This window comes from Oncorhynchus keta, chromosome 14 (genome assembly GCF_023373465.1).
Source record: "Oncorhynchus keta strain PuntledgeMale-10-30-2019 chromosome 14, Oket_V2, whole genome shotgun sequence".
NCBI classification, from domain to species: domain Eukaryota; kingdom Metazoa; phylum Chordata; class Actinopteri; order Salmoniformes; family Salmonidae; genus Oncorhynchus; species Oncorhynchus keta.
Window position 1 is genome coordinate 48498052 of NC_068434.1, and position 23353 is coordinate 48521404.

Consider the following 23353-nt stretch of genomic DNA (forward strand, 5'->3'; position numbering starts at 1 on the left):
ATGATGACGGAAGTGGGTGCTACGGAAGTGAGTGCGATACTTGTTTAGTTCAGTCACCTTTCTTGGGAACAGGAACAATGGTGGCCCTCTTGAAGCATGTGGGAACAGCAGACTGGGATAGGTATTGATTGAATATGTCCGTAAACATACCAGCCACTTGCGAGGGTTAACGCGTTTAAATAATTTACTCATGTTGGCTGCGGTGAAGTACAGCTCGCAGGTTTGGGGAGCTGGCTGTGTCAGTGGCACTGTATTGTCCCCAAAGTGAGCAAAGAAGTTGTTTAGTTTGTCTGGGAGCAAGACGTCGGTGTCCATGACGGGGCTGGCTTTCTTTTTGTAATCTGTGATTTGACTGTAAACCCTGCCACATATGTCTTGTGTCTGAGCCATTGAATTGCGACTCTAATGTGTCTCTATACTGATGCTTAGCTAGTTTGATTGCCTTGCGGAGGGAATAGCTCCATTGTTTGTATTCGGTCATGTTTCCGGTCACCTTGCCATGATTAAAAGCAGTGGTTCACACTTTCAGTTTTGCACGAATGCTGCCATCAATCCATGGTTTCTGGTTGGGGAAGGTTTTAATTGTCACCGTGGGTACAACATCACTGATGCACTTGCTAATAAACTCGCTCACCGAATTAGCGTATGTTGTGGTCTGAGGCAATCCGGAACATATCTCAGTCCACGTGATCAAAGCAATCTTGAAAAGTGGAATCAGATAGGTCGGACCAGCGTTGAACAGACTTGAGCATGGGCGTTTCCTTTTTATAGGCTGGAAGCTGCCTATTGGAGTTGTTGTCAGATTTGCCGAAAGGAGGGCGAGGGAGGGCTTTGTAAGAGGCACGCAAGTTAGAGTAGCAATGATCCAGAATTTTGCAAGCCCAAGCATTTGATATGCTGATAAAATTTAGGGAGCCTTGTTTTCAGATTAGCCTTGTTAAAATCCCCAGCTACAATAAATGCAGTCTCAGGATATGTGGTTTCCAGTTTACATAGAGTACAATTAAGTTATTTTAGGGCCGTCGAGGTGTCTGCTTGGGGGGGATATACACGGCTGTGATTGTAAAGGAAGAGAATTCTCTTGATAGATAATGCGGTCGGCATTTGATTGTAAGGAATTCTAGGTCAGGTGAACAAAATTACTTGAGTTCCTGTATGTTGTTATGATCACACCACGACTCATTAATCATAAGGCATACACCCCCACCCTTCTTCTTACCAGAGAGATGTTTGTTTCTGTGGCACGATGGGTGAAGAAACCGGGTGGCTGTACCGACTCTGATAACATATCCCGTCATGTGCCTGTTTACTAATGACTGGCTTCCGTCTGGCCCCTCTAACATAAAGGCCTGATTGGTGTAGTGCTGCAGAGATGGTTGTCCTTCTAGAAGGTTCTCCCATAACCACAGAGGAACTCTAGAGCTCTGTCAGAGTGGCCATGCGGTTCTTGGTCACCTCCCAGACCAAGGCCCTTCTCCCCAGATTGCTCAGTTTGGCCGGGAGGCCAGCTCTAGGAAGAGTCTTGGTGGTCCCAAACTTCTTCCATTTAAGAATGATGGAGGCCACTGTGTTCATGTTTTGGTACCCTTCCCCAGATCTGTGCCTTGAGACAATCCTGTCTCTACGGATAATTCCTTTGACCTCATGGCTTGGTTCTTGCTCTGACAACTGTGGGACCTTATATAGACAGGTGTGTGCCTTTCCAAATCATGTCCAATCAATTAAATTTACCACTGGTGGACTTCAACCAAGTTGTATAAACATCCGAAGGATGATCAATGGGAACAGGATACACCTGAACTAAATTTTGAGACTCATAGCGAATGGTCTGAATACTTATATTTCTGTTTTTTTATATTTAATAAATTAGCAAACATTTCTAAAATGTTTTCAAAACCTGTCATTATGGGGTATTGTGTTTAGATTGCTGAGGATTTGTTATTTATTTAATCAATTTTAGAATGAGGCTAAAACATAATAACATTTGGAAACAGTCAAGGGGTCTGAATACTTTCCGAAGGCACTGTATTTAGAACAGACAGCTCCAAACAACAAGACATCAGGATGTTGGCACTTACATTTAGCTGCGCATACCATAAACATCAGAAAGAAAAGCAATTTCTTCTAGAATAAATGAAACAGGTTGGTCGTCAGAATGGAAACTGCCTGGTCGGCTGGTCATGCCGACCAGGCATAAGTCCCAGGGGAAAAGGCTGCGAATTGGGTAATACAATTATGATGATTGGCGTGACCTTATTCCAACAGTAAGGCCAAAAGAAAGTTGGGATCTTGGAAAGGAGATGAGTTGTCTGTTTTTACAGGTGTAATCATCTACTTCTCTGTGGACGTGGATGAATGTAAGCACCTGCCTCTGATTTGATGTGTAAGCAACATGGATGAACATCTAATTATGACATGAGACTGTGAGAGCTGGTAGCCCATAGACCTGTTCTCCTTCTCCCTGGGCACGCCCTCCGTGAGTATTGCAGCACATTATCATTGTCTGTTTGAGTATGTGAATGAAACGTATAAACCTATTGATATTTGTTTGTGAGATCTGATATTGTCTGATTCCCATGCTCCACTCCTTGATGTAAAATAACCTGTTATGTTTAGCTTAGTCTTGAGGACCTCCCATCGTGTATAAAAAAGGGGGCGTAGTACAACGTTTTGGGATAGTTAATTCATCAGGAACCCCCTGATAATTAGAAAACAACTTGAGTGAGATTAAAAATTGCATACAAGGACATTTACTACATTTACATTTAAGTCATTTAGCAGACGCTCTTATCCAGAGCGACTTACAAATACTACGGAGATTCATCATTACACCAAACTAACAAGACAGACACTACAAACAGATGCTCTCTTCCTCTGTGTGTGTGTGTGTGTGTGTGTGTGTGTGTGTGTGTGTGTGTGTGTGTGTGTGTGTGTGTGTGTGTGTGTGTGTGTGTGTGTGTGTGTGTGTGTGTGTGTGTGTGTGTCTGTGTGTGTCAAGAAAACTGGCAACATTCTACCAATACGTCTAACTGTTGTTGATTTTTGCGAGGGGAATGGACCAACAAAGTTGTACACAGACCACAGTAAGCTGACTTAACAAGTGGTGCAGTCATATGAAACAAAACATTCCCCAACAAATGAGACATTGACACAAGTAGACACAGCAGACAGAACAGACACAGCAGACACAGCAGACAGAACAGACACAGCAGACAGAACAGACACGGCAGACAGAACAGACACGGCAGACAGAACAGACACGGCAGACAGAACAGACACGGCAGACACGGCAGACAGAACAGACACGGCAGACACGGCAGACAGAACAGACACGGCAGACAGAACAGACACAGCAGAAAGAACATAGACAGAACAGACACGGCAGACAGAACAGACACGGCAGACACGACAGACAGGACAGACACGGCAGACAGGACAGACACGGCAGACAGGACAGACACGGCAGACAGGACAGACACGGCAGACAGAACAGACACAGCAGAAAGAACATAGACAGAACAGACACGGCAGACAGAACAGACACGGCAGACACGACAGACACGGCAGACAGGACAGACACGGCAGACAGGACAGACACGGCAGACAGGACAGACACGGCAGACAGGACAGACACGGCAGACAGAACAGACACGGCAGACAGAACAGACACGGCAGACAGAACAGACACGGCAGACAGAACAGACACAGCAGACAGAACAGACACGGCAGACAGAACAGACACAGCAGACAGAACATAGACAGAACAGACAGAACATAGACAGAACATAGACAGCAGTGCATCGCCGGACGAACCATGTCTCGGGCCCTGAGAAGGAACATTTTAAAGGTCCGCCACTTGGCAATGGAGAGAATTTTGCAGTATGAGTTCATTTCCTGCAATTCTACACATTTTGTCATGTGGCAGAGAACTTTGTTACAGTGCATTTATGTTCCCAAAAAATATTTGGGGGATTACGAAAAGGAGTACTTTGGATACCAATATCCCTGTGAGGCTCCAAGGCCCATGTTTAAGAACATATTGTAGATTAAAAATATGACATTGTATTGTATTACACCCTCAAATTATTCCATGGATCCCTTGGCCAAAATTAGATTCATCTGTTAGTAATATTCATATTTTGGGGAGAAATTGCCATGCTGGAGAAGACGGTGATGATGTCCCTCACTACCAGCCACAGGGTTGACATTTGAAATGGGTTAAAGTCAGAATGGCATTATGTCAGCAATGTAAAAAAGAAAAATAAAAAAAAGTAGTTTCAACAAATTATTATAAAATAACTGGTTCCACAGCCTTTTTTAACTTTAAAAAAATGGTTGGCCCAAACTCAGGCAATAATTCAGTCAACATAAAATTATGTGTTTGCTCAATTTGTCTCATCTGTTCATTAAACTATTATTTGGGCATCTTAACAAAAAAAGCTTTCAGCTGGTTACACACACAGTGCTTTTAAAACTTCTTTGGGATCGGTGTCCCGTCTACGGGACAGTTGAGCAAACGTAGGCTAATGTGATTAGCATGAGGTTGTAAGTAACAAGAACATTTCACAGGAAATAGACATATCTGATATTGGCAGAAAGCGTATATTCTTGTTAATCTAACTGTCCAATTTACAGTAGCTATTACAGTGAAATAATGCCATGCTATAGTTTGAGTAGAGTGCACCATTTTTAACATGAAAAGTTATTAATAAACAAATTAGACACATTTATTCAGTCTTGATACAAAAATGTGAACATTGATCCAATGAACCATTGCATTTGTCTAAAACGTTGCACATACACTGTTGCCATCTAGTGGCCAGAATCTAATTTGCACCTGGGCTGGAATGATACACTAGGGCCATTCTCTTGCGTTTCAAAAATGTTATAAATAGTTTTTTCTTTGTATTATCTTTTACCAGGTCCATTCTCCTACATTCAATTAACATTTTAACAAACTTTAAAGTGTTTCCTTTCAAATGGTACCAAGAATATGCATATCCTTGCTTCAGGGCCTGAGCTGAAGCAAGGATATGTCATTTGGGTATGTCATTTTAGGCGAAAATTGGAAAAAAGGGGCGGATCCTCATACAACGTTTTTAACATAGATTATTTGACACAGGTTGACATGCGCTGAGTGTACAAAACATTAACAATATACCAAATCTATAGTAGTGGTCCAAATGCACAACATTTTTTAACCAAATAATCACTTTATATTTCCTCTCAATTTATCAATGTTTTGTAAATCAAACACAGTACAACTGCAGATTCCAAAAAGAACACAGTCACCAAATGGATATATTCTCTGTAATATCTTTGCGCTGGAATGGTAGGCCAACACTCACCTCCTTTAAAATAACAAGTGTTAACATTGATCCTGGAACCAAAACTGGACTCTACACTGAGTGTACAAAACATTAGGAACACCTGCTCTTTCCATGACAGACTGACCAGGTGAATCCAGGTGAAAGCTATGATCCCTTATCGATGTCACCTGTTAAATCCACATCAAACAGTGTATATGAAGGAGAAGAGTAAGGTTAAGGGAAGCGTTTTAAGCCTTGAGACATGGATTGTGTATGCATGCCATTCAGAGGGTGAATGGGTAAGACAAAAGCTTGAATTGCCTTTCAACATGGGCTAGCATCCTTGTGGAACAGTTTTTAAAAAATGGTATGGTTGAGAGGAATGAGGCAAAAGGTATGGCAAATAAGTCTGGCAGCTCAACTGATTGGCAAACGTACTGCAAATTAAGAAATCACGTGATTAACTAAATAAAAATAAACTACTACTATGAAACAAATTATATAAATGATAGTAAAAAGCTTTGGAGCACCTTAAATTACATTTTGGGTGGACAAGCCAACTCGGCGCCATCATTCATTGAATCTGATAGCTAATTTATCACAAAACACACTGATATTGCCAACTACTTTGACTTTTTCATTGGAAAGATAAACAAATATAAGGATGATATGCCAGCAACAAACGCTGACAATACACATCCAAGTATATCTGACCAAATTATGAAAGACAAGAATTGTACTTTTGAATTCCGTAAAGTCAGTGTGGAAGAGGTGAAAAAATGGTTGTCTATCAACAATGACAAGCCACTGGCGTCTGAAAATCTGGATGGAAAATTACTGAGGATAATATCGGACTCACCACCTGGATTTGGCCTTATGTAGCGAAATGTGAAATTGTGTTTTTTACATTGGATAAAAGTAGAGACTCAGAGCCACAAAATGGTATATCATACACTGCATTTGAGGAACAATGGGAAAGTAATTCTGCTTTTGAGAAAATCCCCTTTGAATGTTTTGGTATCTAGTGAAGAGCTCTTTGTCGACACCCATTCAGCATCGTTCACACTTAAGCTTTAGCCCCACCCATCTCGTTTCGCTCTCAGAGCGCAGACTTCATGATCTGGCCGATGATTTGTTTTACCTCTGGATAACATGAAAAACAGACTAACCAGCTTTGCTGGCAACAATTTCATTACGCTTTTTTGCAGACGTTTACACAATTTCATTACGCTTTTTTGCAGACGTTTACTGATACCGGCCATATTCAACGGGGGATGTACACACGTCACGTAATGTTAGCTTGTTAAAACAACAATGAGCAAAGTGCCAACACTGCCTAACATTAGGCTCTAACTAGAAAAGCAAACAGCTCTGGGGAATGAATAATAACGTCCGCCAGGGAGCCAGCCAGCTAACAGTATACTTTAGCTTAATTAAGACATAGCTAGCTATCTAGGTAAACAATGAACCTAGCTAGGTAAACAACGTTTACAATCACACATGTCACAAAGTGAGCTAAAGAGCCAGCCAGCTAACGTTAGCTAGCTAAACAACAATAAGAAAAGTGGCAACAATGCCTCAGTAGGCTGGACACATGACATTCTGTTGTCATCAGAGGCCACGAAATACCTTTCACCCTTGGAATTCTGAGCTCCCCCCATTGTTTTCCTATGGAGATGCACGCTGGTATATTTCGCCAAATATCTCGCAATGTGTATATTCTGATTTTTTTCAAGTCGGACACGTATTCCGTTGCCATCAAACGCTAGAACAGAAAGAGTCAGAAGTTGCCATTTTTTCCCTACTTCCTAATTATGCAGACATAAGCACACTTGGCACCATTGAGGGTCAGATGTTTACTTTCTACACAAGTTATTTTTCAGTTTTGTCCTAAGAACAGATTGTAGTGGTCAAATAAAAAGGGATACATTTTTTGGTGCCATTTTGGGACAAAATGTAATGCGAAGCGTCACTCCAGTCAAAACAGACTGAATGTTCGATTCCATTAATTTTCTATGGGCTTGCACTAGTGTTCCAGCTTAACCAACGTTATTTTGCCATTTTTCAGCCTTGGGTGAATTTGGACTCGTCTATTGTCCAGCCTAGCCACAGTGCTGGGAACTAGGTCCAATGTTAGCACACAGCTCAGACACACATGCACACCCCACAAGACATGCCACCAGAGGTCTCTTCACAGTCCCCAAGTCCAGAATAGACTATAGGAGGCGCACAGTACTACATGGAACTCTATTCCACATCAGGTAACTGATGCAAGCAGTAGAATCAGATTTAAAAAGCAGGTAAATATACACCTTATGGAACAGCGGGGACTATGAAGTAACACAAACATAGGCACAGATACATGCATACAAACACATAACATACACACTATACAAAGACGTACACATGGATTTTGCATTGTAGATATGACAGTGGATTGTGGGCCTGAGGGCACACACTTAATATGTTGTGAATTCTGTAATGAATGTATTTTTATACAAAATTATATAACTGCCTTAATTTTGCCTTGGATTTTGCTAATGTGGATCATAATAAATACAAATACAAACACCTTGTACAGTCCATGCCCTGACAAATTGAGGCTTTTCTGAGGTCAAAGGGGGGTGCAACTCAATATTAGGAAGGTGTTGCTAATGTTTGTACACTCAGTGTACGTTTTTACTTTGTGCATGGTCATTTATACAATGATTATGCACCATATCTTTTGGTTCACAGCATGCCGATCGTCCTGCTATGCCACCATGTCTGTATCAATTCTCATTTAATCCAACTATACTTTTGACAGATCTGATATTTACTTTGAAGTGCAAAGTGTAGCAATACAGCTGAAATCAGTCATTGACACAGATATGGTGGTGCAGCAGGAAGCTCAGTATGCCTTCAACCAAGCGGTTGTGAGTTCAAATCCCAGGTGAGGACATGTTGAATAATAATTGCTGTATAAATGATCATGTACTTTGTGTTAAACATGTACGTTGAAATTATTGAATGTCAAAAGCACTGTCTGTGTGTAACTAGTTCCACAACATTTTAAGTTGACTGAAAGTTCTCAAGTTGAAGCCAAGATTGGTTCAACTAAAAATTGTAAGTTCAGGTAACACTGATCAAATAGTTGAATAAACAAAAAAAAAAGTGTGGAACTAGTTTCTTAATTATAATTAGTTGAAACAACTATAATTTTTTCCAGTTAGGATGTGTGTATGTCTGTGTGTTTTTGCACATGTACATAAATGTAACTGCCAAAATAAAGGAAATCCCAACAAAGTGGCTTAATAGGGCATTTGGCCACCACGAGCCAGAACCGCTTAGATTCTACAAGTGTCTGGAACTCTGTTGGTGGGATGTGAGACCATTCTTCTACAAGAAATCCCATCATTTAGCATTGATGGTGGTGGAAAACGCAGTCTCAGGGATCGCTCCAGAATTTCCCAAAAGTGTTCAATTGGGTTGAGACCTGGTGACTGAGAAGGCCATGGCATATGGTTTACATTGTTTTCATGCTAAGCAAATAATTCAGTGACAACTCGTGCCCTGTGGATGGGCGATTGTCTCCCTATGGGGGCATAGCCATGGTAGCCAAAATAATGGCCTGCCCAGCATTTTTATACATGACCCTAAGCTTGATGGGATTTTAATTGCGTATTTAACTCAGGATCTACACCTGTATCTCTCATGCTGTTCAACATCAGCTTGTGTGTGTGTATGGATGTTCGCGCCCACACACAGTCTCCTCAGTCCTTGGTTGTGTGTATACGCACATATATAGGTATGTGTACTATTGTCTGTGTGTGTGTGTTATATGCTGGTCTCTGACACGTTGTGGGGCAGACAGTCCTGCTCATTGAGGAGGGAGGTGGTCTCGTCGGCCAGAAGGGAGGCGGTCTCCGGGGTAGGAGTTGGGTTGGGAGTGTCGGAAGATAGTTTGCCGGGAGTGGTGGTCATAACGGGGGACGTGGTACCCTCCAGTCGAGGCTGGCCGAAGTCAGGTGACTGGGGGATGGAGTCCTGACGAAACGACAGCACACCGTTCTGGTACTGGGCCTGCGAGATCTGAGAGAAAGGAAGGGAGAGATGGAGGGAGAAGGAAGGAGAAAGGGATGGAGAGATCGAAAGAGAGAAAAGAGTAAGAGGAACAATGATCATTGTAGGTTATGGTTGGGAATCCTTTAAAATGTATTGTATTTCTAAAGCTTGGCATTTGCTTTGATATAATTATGCAGAGTGTTCATTCAGCCTCTTAACTTTCTGCACCTTAGCTACTTTGTTGTGTTAGATTTCTCCAATGGATGGATGGTCCTCCTTACCTTGACAAACTGCAGGTCTGTGAGAGCTCGTACGTAAAAGTCGGGGGTGTATGTTGGTGAGGGGATAGTGAACTGAGTAATGAGCTGGCTATTGCTGCCGCTGACAGACAGAGACGCTGTACTATCTTCAGCGCTCAGAGATGCTGTCCTGTTCAAACCACTGATGTGTGACGGACAGCGGAACCCTGAAACACACACATAAAATGTAGTGTTAGTCAGCAACAACAAAAAACACACATGCACACAAGGATATGGCGATGGCACACAAAAAAATGCATACACACTCTAACACGGGTAAAACTGTAATGAACTGGTAGGCTAAATGTGAATGATGTGAATGCCACTGTCAAACCAGGCAAAGGTGCATTCTAGAGACATTAATACAGTTAATGCAAGAGACATTACTTCTCAAAGCAAACACACATACAAACACACACATATCCACTTTATGTTAAAATGGCCTGTGAGGGAAAGTCAGAAGTGAAACACAGAAGACATCTGTTAATTTCACCGCGATACCACTAGATGTTGCACTTCGCAATGTTAGGCTACCATTGAATAACATACGATGCCAGTGCCTCAGTGAAGCAGAGCCACATGGATTTATTAAACACCTTAGCTGTCTGAACAGCAAAAAAGCACATGGAATCTGATATTTCAAGACACTCTAACTTGCTGTTTGGACAGTCAGAATTACGAAACTGATTTGAAAAACAAATGACCCCATTTTGAAATCATCAGACCCAACATGGAAATTAGCATTAAAACTACACAATTTTCTCTGCATCCCATGGTTTATAGAATTGCAGGAAATTAGTCTTAAACTTACAAAATGTTGTCTCTGCCAACAAGAGGCGTGTGAACCGTTTGTGTCACGAACAGTGCTTGTGCCTATAGATATAGAGGTGGTGTGTGTGCACAGGGATGTTTCCCAATGCTGGAAGGGGGGCCTGATCGAAAAAGTTTGGGAACCCCTGGAGTACAGTAGAGTATGGTACAGTACAGTAGTTTAATTCAATGAAGTAGAGTATGGTACAGCAGAGTTTAATTCCGTAGAGTACAGTAGAGTGCATTAGAGTTGAATTCAATAGAGTACAGTTGAATTCAGTAGAGTACAAAACAGTACACTATACTTTACTTTTCTTTGCTTTACCTGTACTCTAATGTGCTCTACTGTATTGTACTTTACTATAATTTTCTTTACTGTACTGTACTCTGCTGTGCTTTACTGTACTATACTGTACTGTTCTTTCCAAACTTGTGAAAGATAGATTTGCATTTGCCAAGGCAGTAGCTTCTCTGCCTGGGGTCCAAACACATCAAGGCACTTACATTGCATATAAAACAAAAGATAAAATATAGACGTCTATGATTGGTTCGGTGGATGTGGAAATCATGGCCTGTCCAGACTGCACCAAAAAAGACTGTCGGTCCGGATAGGACCAAAAAAAGATGTCCTTAAGACTTTGCCTGACCATAAATTCTTAGTGGGATGCCTCTGTTGACTGGAAACGTTATTTTGCTGAAACCGAATTGTTTAGATTTGGTTTATCAAGGGCGCCAGGCTACGTAAACGTTGGCAATGTGCCATCTGTCCGTAAACAACGGCTCGTGCGGGACGAAGTAAAATATAATTTGCTGAAGGAGCAATCACAAAGCACTCCTAACCACTAAATTGAAAAACTGTATGTGAGCCCTCCATGACAGTGCCACAATAATAACAAGTCCTAAACCAGGGGTTCACAAACTTTTGGCCTGTGACCCCATTTTGAGATCAAATTCTTTTCACGATCCGGCCAATGTTTACTTTTGTAATTGACACTGTGACAAAAATTAGTCAAAAATACTGTCAGACTAATTTATAAGTATGGTTTGAAGTGAATGAAATGCATCAGAAAGGTATTGGGAAGTTTAGGAAAACATCAAGAAAGCTCATTCAGCAATAATTGTGTGAATGTGCTTATTTATATAATGAATATGAGTTTGCGGGGATAAAATAATTCAATATTAAAGAATTAAACCTCTCACTAAAAGCATCAGTCATACGAAGGTTATACTTAAACCTGAACTGGAGAACCAGATGCTTTTAGTGAGAGGTTTAATTCTTTAATATTGAATTATTTTATCCCCCCAAACTCATCACTTGTTAAAAAATTGAATTTTTCCATTTATCCAGATTACAACCTCTCACTTTCAGTTAATCGAAAATTGATCCTTTTTCAAAATATCTCCCTTTCAAAAACAAGCCAAACACAAAGCTGGTTGTAATTTCAGTTCCATCCTCCAGAAAAGACAGAATAAATAGTATGACAAAATATACAAATGGTTTAAAAAATATATATTATGAAAAAAGGAATTATCTTTGTTAATGATATTATGAATAGGAAAGGTGGAGTTATGGAACTATATATGGAAATGTTTGCTCTATCCAAAATGACATCCAACTGATTGCAGCATCACCACAAAAATAATGGAGGAGGCAAGTGGAAGGGGTAGATGGTAGGAAATATGTTTGTTTGCCCTTTATTTGCCTTTACAACAAAAAATGTAATAAATACATATCAGTTTTACTATTGGACCAATTTGATCTTGTCCCATGTTTTCCTCAGATTACACAGACCCACAAAGAATTTGAAAACAAATCCAATTTTGATAAACTCTCATATCTATTGATTGAAATACCAGTGTGCAATCACAGCAGCAAGATTTGTGACCTGTTGTCACAAGGAAAGGACAACAAGTGAAGAACAAACAACATTGTAAATAAAACCCACATTTATGTTGGTTTTATTTCCCTTTTGTACTTATCTATTTGCACATCGTTACAACACTATATATAGCCATAACATGCCATTTGAAATGTCTCGAGTCCTTTGTAACCTTTGTGAGTGTAATGTTTACTGTTTATTTTTGATTGTTTATTATCTAGTTCACTTGCTTTGGCAATGTAAACATATGTTTCCCATGACAATAAAGCCCCTTGAATTTAATTGAATTGAGAGGAGAGAGAGAAAGAGACAGAGCATATAATGGAAGAGAGAGAGGACTTGCCTAACGTGGGAGCACTGAGGGCCATGACACCGTAGAAGGAGAATGGTCCTGTCTCAAACTTCATGTTTTCGTTCCCGGCCTCCACTTCCACTCGCCCCTAAGAGACACAGAGAAACACAGACAATGGATCAGGGACAAGCAACAACACAGGGTGTCACTGTATTATTAAAATCTTGGGCGTTCCTGAGATGACAGAAAACAAAGACATGATACAGTCCCTACAGAGGAAATCCCGAATAAGCTGGAATGCCAGTTTGAGAGGCCACTTGAGATACAGTCCCCCACAGGCCCACCCAGAAGAGAGCAGAAAGAGGGAGGCCTGCCGCAGCCCATCAAATAAAAATGTATTGGTCACATACGCATATTTAGCAGATGTTATTGCGGGTGTAGCAAAATGCTTGTGTTCCTAGCTCCAACAGCGCAGTAGTATCTAACAATTCACAACAATACATACATCTAAAAGTAAAATAATGGAATTAAGAAATGTATAAATATTAGGACGGGCAATGTCATAGTGGCATTGACAAAAATACAGTAGAATAGCATACAGTATATACATATGAGATGAGTAAAGCAGTATGTAAACATTATTAAAGTGGCCAGTGATTCCATGTCTATGTATATAGGGCATCAGCCTCTAGGGTGTAGGGTTGAGTAGCCGGGTGGTAGCCGGCTAGTGAGGGCTATTTAACAGTCTGATGGCCTTGAGATCTTTTTCAGTCTCTCAGTCCCTGCTTTGATGCACCTGTACTGACCTCGCCTTCTGGATGATAGCGGGGTGAACAGGCTGTGGCTCGGGTGGTTGATGTCCTTGGTGATCTTTTTGGCCTTCCTGTGAAATCGGGTGCTGTATGTGTCCTGGGGGGCAGGCAAAGTGCCCCCCCGGTGATGTGCTGGGCAGACCGTACCACCCTCTGGAGAGCCCTGCAGTTGTGGGCAGTGCAGTTGCCGTACCAGGCAGTAATACAGACCGACAGGATGTTCTCAATTGTGCATCTGTAAATGTTTCTGAGGGTCTTAGGGGCCAAGCCACATTTCTTTGTTATTTCTACATTATCAGGTGAAGGAGGATATTCTCAGAGCAGCGAGAGAGAAGAGACAGGTGACATGGCAGGGATCTACAATTATGTTCTTCCCAGACTATTCCAAATGAGTTAACGACCGGAGGATGGCACTCAGTAAAAACTGAGATAAAACTCAATGAAGCCAGGCACAAGTTTGACTCACCAGACGAAGCCTCAGCTTCATCCAGAGAATATCCGCCAGAGAGAACCATTGAACCCAGAATTCTATTGGATGCAGGACTATCAAGGTCTGTCTGATAAATGCCTTAGAAATGTCATTAATAATCATTACTATTAATAATAATAGAATCAGCCCTAGGGCTGTATTTGCTTGGACTGTTTCTTACCAGTAGGCTATTTTTATTGAATGTTTTTCTCAAAAACAAATAAATCTATATATTTTTAAGGGCCTTCAGATTAGGTCTATTTAAAGATTAAGTGTGAATTCAATGCAAAGCTATTCTTTTCCAGTAGGTGGTGACAAAGAACTATAGCCATAGATATAACAATGAGACAGATATTCCACAGGATGTAGAAATGTGAAGCAATCGCTTCACGTTTCCAGTCACTACCAAATACAGTGCATTCGGAAAGTATTCAGACCCCATGACCTTAATAAAAACCTGCTCCAGAGCACTCAGGACCTCAGACTGGGGTGAATGTTCACCTTCCAACAGGACAACGCCCCTAAGTACACCGCCAAGACAACGCAGGAGTGGCTTTGGGACAAGTCTCTGAATGACCTTGAGTGGCCCAGCCAAAGCCCGGACTTGAACCCGATCGAACCTGAAAATAGCTGTGCAGCGACGCTCCCCATCCACCCTGACAGAGCTTGAGAGAATCTGCAGAGAATAATTGGAGAAATGTGCCTAATACAGGTGTGCCAAGCTTGTAGTGTCATACCCAAGAAGACTCAAGGCTGTAATCACTGCCAAAGGTGCTTTTAGAAAGTACTGAGTAAAGGGTCTGAAGACTTATGTAAATGTATATATTTCCATTTTTTTTATATAAATTTGCAAAAATTCTAAAAACCTGTTTTTGCTTTGTCATTATGGGGTATTGTGTGTAGGTTTATGAGGAAAATAATAAGCCTGTAACATAACTGGAAGAACTGTACATACATACTGTCACGTTCGTCGTATAGAGGAAACCAAGGCGCAGCGTGGTCCCTTGACTGGTGACCGTCGCTGGAGACCCTGGCCTGGAGACCCCAGGCTGGGGACCGTCGCTGGAGGCCCCGGACTGTGGCCCGTCGCTAGAGGCTCCGGACTGTGGCCCGTCGTTGGAGGCTCCGGACTGTGGCCCTTCGTTTCGGGGCTCCGGAGTGTGGCTCGTCGTTTCGAGGCTCCGGACTGTGGCCCGTCGTTTCGAGGCTCCGGACTGTGGCCCGTCGTTTCGAGGCTACCGACTGTGGCCCGTCGTTTCGAGGCTCCGGACTGTGGCCCGTCATTTCGAGGCTCAGGACTGTGGCCCGCAATTGGAGGCTCCGGACTGTGGCAGACCTGGGTTCAAATACTGTTTGAAATAATTTCGCAATACTTTATATGTATGTGCTTGATTGACCTTGGTTTAATTGGACTGATAGAATAGTCCCAAAACGGCAAAATCTGCCAATCTGGTACTTCAAGTATTTAAAGATTTCAAATAGTTTTTGAACCCAGGTCTGGTTTGCAGTGCAACACAAAACAGCATAGTCCATTACATTATGAGACATATATAGTAGGTCAGGGTATACAAAGTTCAAAGTTCAGACTGAATCATCAAAAGATATCTCTTGCATTTGATGTTTCCTGTTTTCAAGCAATGTGGACAGAAACCATGAGATTGAGATCATGATTCCTTTATTATTTGTGAGATAGTGCTCAGCTTTTTCATATTGTCGGCTCAGGGATTCGAATTAGCAACCTTTCGGTTACTGGCCCAACGCTGTAACCTGCTAGGCTGACTGTCACCCCTGATTGGAGAGGGTTTCCAAGGTGTGTGTGTGCTAAGCCCTTGTAGGGGTCAGAGCTCTCCATCAGCCAGTTATGACCCCTTCACTGGGGGGTCAGGAGCTTGCGTGTGCGTGTGTGTTTTGCTCTCCCCTCTCCAATCAGTTTTCAATTGCCACACAGGCATCTCAGACCTAGCAAAAATAAATTTCCTGGGAAACATTATGTAGTCATACATTTCCTGGGAAACATTATGTAGTCATACATTTCCTGGGAAACATTATGTAGTCATACATTTCCTGGGAAACATTAAGTAGCCATTTTGAGTCAACATCAATGTCGGATTCACCTCTGGGGGGTCCTGAGTGTGTGTGTGTGACCGCAGCCTGCGGCACGGTCTGACACACACACACACTGCTGAGAAACCATGCAGAGAAATCATCAATAACAACACACACACGCAGGCAGGGAGGCACAGACGAAAGCACACACGCGCTTATTACTTCATTTCGATCCAAAATGTACCTTTGGGAGTAAGCTTGAGTAAGCTTCAGTAAGCTTGTGTGAGACTATCAAACATAGGCTACACACACACAAACAACCCATCCCACCCATAATCATTCTCCCATCCCAACAATAATCATTCTCCCCTCTCTCCCTCATCCCCCTCTCCCCTCCCTCAGTCACACCAAGGAATACATTTTTGTGTGATGATGACAATATTCAGGAAACTGAAAGACAGAAAAACAAACAAACAGAAATGTTTATAGACATACGTAATGGTTAGTACCAGGATAGATGCACGGACACACACACACACACACACACACACACACACACACACACACACACACACACACACACACACACACACACACACACACACACACACACACACACACACACACACACACACACACACACACACACACACACACACACACACACACACACACAGTAGCTATTTACATTTACATTTAAGTCATTTAGCAGACGCTCTTGTCCAGAGCGACTTACATGGGGCTATAATGGCGGTTGAATGAAGATTGGGGTTCCCATGCCTATGATCTTTCATAAACAAATGCAGCCCACACACACATACACACACACACACACACACTGTACATTTCCGAGAACAACCAATTCATTAATTCGTGACCACACAGGTCATAGTACCACAAACACAGTTACTATAGGAACCTCATGATGTGTACAAACATATGATTACACAAAACTAACCAAATATCTCCTCTTTCCATCTCCTCTCTGTTCCTCTCTTTCTTTTACAGGCAGTCCAATCCCCCTGTAGGAGTATAACATTATTTTCAAGAGCGACAATAAACAATGAGGGAAAATTCCCATTCCATCTCCTAACATTCTATTGTTGGCAACATGGCTTTGCATGTTGACAGTGTTGCTCTCCCACCCCTAAACATAGCTCTATGGATTATTCCACCTGGGGGGTCTCCTATGTCCCCCACTGGGTGTATACCATTATCATGAGTGAGGGGTGGGGAGGCGAACAAGTTGCTCAACGATAATTGGATTACTGGCCCTGGATAATGACTATTTGGGGACCCTAATGCCATAAATTACTTATGTGAAAAACTATAGGGTGGGGGGGTCGGGTGTTTGTGTGTTTCTAGTGTGTGTACACAAAGTGGGGCAGAGGCTGGCTGGGGGGTTAGGGTTGGTATTTTTAGCCTTAGCACAGCTCTACCAGACCCCGATCCATTACAGCACAGCTCAACCAGACCCGGTCCATCACAGCAGAGCTCTACCAGACACGGCCCATCACAGCACAGCTCAACCAGACCCGACCTATCACAGCACAGTGCTACCAGACCAAGCCCACCTCAACTCAGCCCAGCTCTACACAGCACCGACCACTATCCTAGGGTCTATTAAAACACTGTCGAGGGTAGGGCACCACATGATGCAGTCCACACCATGTATTATTCACATCATCAGCCCTCATATGCTGAGAGTTTGGAGCATCGGCAGCCACACTGCCCTCCACACCACACTCCTCCTCATTCCCCCACAACCGCCCTCCCAGGCTAGTTTTGGTTAACTTCCTTACTCCCATCCCCAGGACAGGCCCAATTGGTGGGGATAGGCAACAACACATTCGACACGCTGACCCTTAACACAGGGGCCCCTCATGGGTGCGTGCTTAGTCCCCTCCTGTGCTCCCTGTTCACCCACAACTATGTAGCCAAGCACGACTCCAACACCATCATTAAGCTTGCCAATGACAAGACGGTGGTAGGCCCGATCACCGAGGACGATGGGACAGCATGTAGGGAGGTGGTCAGAGACCTGGCAGTGTGGTGCCAGGACAACAACCTCTCCCTCAACATGAGCAATACAAAGGAGCTGATCGTAGACTACAGAAAAAAGAGGGCAGAGCAGGCCCCCTTTCACAACGATGGTGCAATAGGGAAGCACTTCAAATTGGTGTCCACATCACTAAGGACCGATCATGGTCCATACACACCAAGGCAGTCATGAAGAGGGCACAACAATGCCTTTTCAGGAGGCTGAAAAGATTTGGCATGGAACCTCAGGGCCTCAAAAAGTTCTAAAGCTGCATTATCGAGAGCATGGTTGCATCACAGTTTGGTATGGCAACTGCTCGGCATCCATCCTCAATGTGTTACAGAGGGTAGTGCGTATGGCCCAGTACATCACTGGGGCCAAGCTTCCTGCCATCCAGGACAGAAGAAGGCCCTAAAAATTGTCAAAGACTCCAGCCACCCAAGTCCAAGACAGTTCTTTCTGTTACCGCATGGCAAACGGTACTGGAGCGCCAAGTCTGGGAAAAAAACTCCTCAACAGCTTAACAGCTTCTTCAAATTCCTTGGTGTCCACATCACTAAGGACCTAGCATGGGCCATAAGACTGCTGAACCCTTAAAACTTCCTTCCATGGGACGGTTGAGCTAATGGAGGTTATGCGATTAACATGAGGAGTACTTTGGATACCAATATCCCTGTGAGGCTCCAAGAACATACATTGTATATTAATAATATTACATTGTATTGTATTACACCCTCGAAAATTATTCCATGGATCCCTTGGCCAAAATTAGATTAATCTGTTAGTAATATTCATATTTTGGGGGGAAATTGCCATGCTGGAGAAGGTGGTTAGGGGTTGGGGGCCAGCTGACGATGTCCCTCACTACCAGAAACAGGGTTAACATTTGAAATGGGTAAAAGTTACAATGGCATTATGTCAGCACTGTAAAAAGTTGTTTCAACAAATTATTATAATGTAACTGGTTCCACAGCCTTTTTTAACTTTAAAAAAATGGTTGGCCCAAACTTAGTCCGTCAACTCAGGCAATAACTTAGTCAACATAAAATCATGGGTTTGCATCTTAAACAAAAAAAAGTTGCAGCTGGTTACACACACAGTGCTTTTAAAACTTCCTCGGGATCGGTGTCCCGTCTACGGGACAGTTGAGCTAATGTAGGCTAATGTGATTAGCATGAGGTTGTAAGTAACACGAACATTTCCCAGGACATAGACATATCTGATATTGGCAGAAAGCTTATACTCTTGTTAATGTAACTGCACTGTCCAATTTACAGTAGCTATTACAGTGAAAGAATATCATGCTATTGTTTGAGGAGAGTGCACAATTTTGAACATGAAAAGCTATTAATAAACAAATTAGGCACATTTGGGCAGTCTTTTGAACATAAATCCAATATGAGGGTTTCAGAATAAAATACCCTTTGTTTATTTTACACACTTTTTTTATTTTACTATGTCAATATGTCTTTGTTGTAAATATTTTGGGGTCAAACTGGTGGCAGTTGTAAAAAAATACAATAGTTTGATCATTGGATCAGTCTAAAACTTTGCACATACACTGCTGTCATCTAGTGGGCAAAATCTAAATTGCACTTGGGCTGGAATAATACATTATGGCCTTTCTCTTGTATATCAAAGATGATGGTTGAAGAAAATACAAATGAAAAGTTTTTTTTCTTCTTCAAATTGTTCCCTAGAATATGCATATCCTTGCTTCAGGGCCTGAGCTACAGGAAGTTAGATTTGGGAATGTCATTTTAGGTGAAAACTGAAAAAAGAGGTGGATCCTACTCAAATGGCTACCTGGACTATTTGCATTGACCCCCTTATTTATTTTTTGCACTGGCTCTCTTGCACAGGCTCGATGTACACTCACTGGACCAAACCACACATACTACACTGACATTCCAACACACACAAAACCCACAACTGTATATTGACACACACACACACACACACACACACACACACACACACACACACACACACACACACACACACACACACACACACACACACACACACACACACACACACACACACACACACACACACACACACACACACACAGAGGAAGAGAGCACTGGGGGTGTGGAGGCAGGTTAGGGAAACACAGGATGAGAAGTAGAGGGTGTGGCAGGAGCAGATGCAACACTCAGACCATGAGAAACAAGATTCTCTGGTCTGATGAAACGAAGATTGAACTCTTTGGCCTGAATGCGTCACCTCTGGAGAAAACCTGGCACCATCCCTACGGTGAAGCATGGTGGTGACAGCATCATGCTGTGGGGATGTTTTCAGCGGCAGGGACTGGGAGGCTAGTCGGGATTGAGGGAAAGATGAACGGCGCAAAGTACAGAGAGATCCTTGATGAAATCCTGCTCCACAGCGCGTCCTCAGGCTGGGACAATGACCTTAAGCACATAGCCAATATAACACAGGAGTGGCTTCGGGACAAGTCTCTGAATGTCCTTGAGTGGCTTAGCTAGAGGCCGGACCTTAACCCAATCGAACATCTCTGGAGAGACCTGATATTAGCTGTGCAGCGACGCTCCCCATCCATCCTGACAGAGTTTGAGAGGATCTGCAGAGAAGAATGGGAGAAACTCCCCAAATACAGGTGCGCCAAGCTTTTAGCGTCATACCCAAGAAGAATTGAGGCTGTAATCACTGCCAAAGGTGCTTCAATATGTAAAAGTGATATTTCAGATGTTTCATTTTATTATACATTAGTTAATAATTCTAAACCCTGTATTTGCTTTGTCATTATGGTGTGTTCTGAGTAGATTGGTGAGGGAAAAAACAATTTCATCAATTTGAGAATAAGGCTGTAACGTAACCAAATGTGGAAAATGTCAAGGGGACCTAATACTTTCCGAATGCACTGTACTTTCATAAAACTCATAAAACTCTGTATCATTGGCTAAGGGCTTGTAAGTAAGCATTTCATGATACGGTCTACAGCTGTTGTATTCAGTGCATGTGACAACTACAATTTGATTTGATTTGGCACTTATGCCCCCAATTGCAGTCCCAACCCTGCAACGGGAGCCACACCAAGGCCTCTTGTGTCCACCAGAATGGAGCATTGGCAGTCCCCTGCAGCAGTTCCACTCCTTTGGCGGAAGCTTCATCCGGGTGGACTGAGCCAACACTGCTCTCCCAGTTCCCGCCCCAGTCCCTGCATCCAGCAACTTGAGGGAGGTCTGTCAAATACTCAGTCTGCTCTGCTCTCATGTGGTTGGCCAGTGACCTTGGCAAAGTCTCAGCTCACTCACCAAAAAGTTGCAGCTGACCCTATGCCTGTTCGCGCTTATGGGAATGAGCTGAATACCCCCTCTGACTTTAAATCTCGTAGGAGGTTTGGACTAATGCACCTAAATGTGCGACGTATGATTTAAAACATGTACACAATTGACATTTGGGTCCAGGACTTGTGTCCTGACATTCTGGTTCTCTTGGAAACATGGTTAAGTGACCAAGTGAAGTATTTGCATATGGTCTCAGTGATGTTTGTCCCATAGTATGTATTAGAGATACAAAAATACCAATCTTCATTTATTTAAGAAGATACATTTTTTAAAGTTTTCTCCTCAAGGGTTATTACCCTTGTTCTACTCTGATTTATCCACTGTCTCCTGTATTCCTGACCCTGAGTTGGCACTAGAAAATGTTTCCTCCATTAAAAATAGATCTAACCCTTGGTTTTCATCAAAGCTATCTGAGCTCATTCAGAAGAGAAAGCAGGACTTTCTTAACTGTATCTCTAACTGCTGGTGACGTTTCTAAATTTGAGAATGCACGAAAGCATACACATTCCTTTTCTTCCCTGCCTAAGCAGGTTCTGTCTGACTCTGGCATCATAAGTGAGGAGAATGGGAAAAGTGATGCTTTTCATCATAATTTTATCTCGGCAGGCTTTTTATTAGAGAGAAACAGTGGTTTCATTGACCCTAGTCAGTCAATCGACTACGCTTCCCTCTGCCAGCCTGTAGCTGACTCGATGGTTAACCCGTCAACTTCTAGTGAATCTTTGTTTTCATTTCAACAATTTACTATCTGTGATGTCCCTAGATGCCTTGCTTAAGATTTATGTTTTTAAAAAGCTACTGGAGATGACATGCTTGATCCATTTTTGCTGTTGATACATTGCTATGTTTTCATTTATTTACAAGAATACCCACTGTACCTAACATCATAACTAAACTTTATACATACACTCAGTCTCATGGATGGCTAACTCTGGAAATTCCTTAGGTCGCTAGTGAGTTAGGTGAATCCGATTGAAATTTTCTTGCACCTCATTTGTGGAACAATCTTGAAAATGTTCTTAAATGTGATGTTTCAGAAAGCTAATTGAGGAACTTTTTTTACCGATGACCGTGTTTTTCTTTTTGCTTCCATTTTGTGTTTATATACAGTGCAGTCGGAAAGTATTCAGACCCCTTACTTTCTCCACATTTTGTTACGTTACAATCTTGTTCTAAAATTGATTAAATTACCTTTTTTCCTCATCAATCTACACACAATCCCCCATAATGACAAAGTGAAAACAGGTTTTTAATACATTTTTGTAAATGTATTAAAAATAATAGCTATCTTCTGTATACCACCCCTACTGTGAAGTTGGTATGAAGAGATTCGGGAGACAGGCGCAGGAATGCGTAACAGGGTTCTTTATTAAGCCAAAATTACCGTGTGCCGCGTGAAGGCACGGGGACGAAGACCAAACAAGCACGCAACAAAACATAGGGTAGAAACCCAAAACAAAAGAGTGAGGTGTACCTCGAATAAATAACACACACACACACACACACACAATGATTAACACACAGGAAGAGAACCGTAAATCATCTGCGGAATCACAATGGCACGAAAGCAAAAACACACAGCACAGGCACTCACACGCACCAACGGACATTGCAACAATAATTGACAGCACCATGGTGAACAAAGGGCACATATATACAAATATAATCTGTGGGAATAGGGGCCAGGTGTGTGCAAGGAATGTTCTAGAGGGATCCATGACACATACCTTGTTACAAGACAACTGATTGGCTCAAGCGCATTAAGGAAAGAAATTCCACAAATGAACTTTTAACAAGACACACCTGTAAATTGAAATGCATTCCAGGTGAATGCAGGTGACGCAAGACAGTCGCTTTGAGGAGCGTGTGACCCTTCAGACGCCATGCTTTGCGGTTACACGTACTGTGTCTCCTATACGCATCCACAGCCCGGTGCGCTCTGTGCCAGCTCCCCGCATTTGCCGTGCTAGAGTGGGCATTCAGCCAGGACGGATTGTGCCGGCTCAGCGCTCCTGGTCTCCGGTGCGTCTCTTCGGC

The 23353-nt window shown here is 42.5% G+C and overlaps 1 protein-coding gene across 1 annotated transcript in view; it reads right to left on the minus strand.

The window, feature by feature from the left end:
- Nucleotides 1-4674: 4674 nt before the first annotated feature.
- Nucleotides 4675-23353, minus strand: part of LOC118393556 (metal transporter CNNM4-like) — a 37257-nt gene continuing 18578 nt past the window's right edge. Inside the window, exons 5-7 of the mRNA XM_035786316.2 lie at nucleotides 12686-12782; nucleotides 9635-9819; nucleotides 4675-9380 (exon numbers count right to left, since the gene is read on the minus strand). Coding sequence (XP_035642209.2) covers nucleotides 9126-9380; nucleotides 9635-9819; nucleotides 12686-12782 — 537 coding nt within the window. The 3' untranslated portion in view covers nucleotides 4675-9125. The remainder of the gene's footprint in view (nucleotides 9381-9634; nucleotides 9820-12685; nucleotides 12783-23353) is intronic.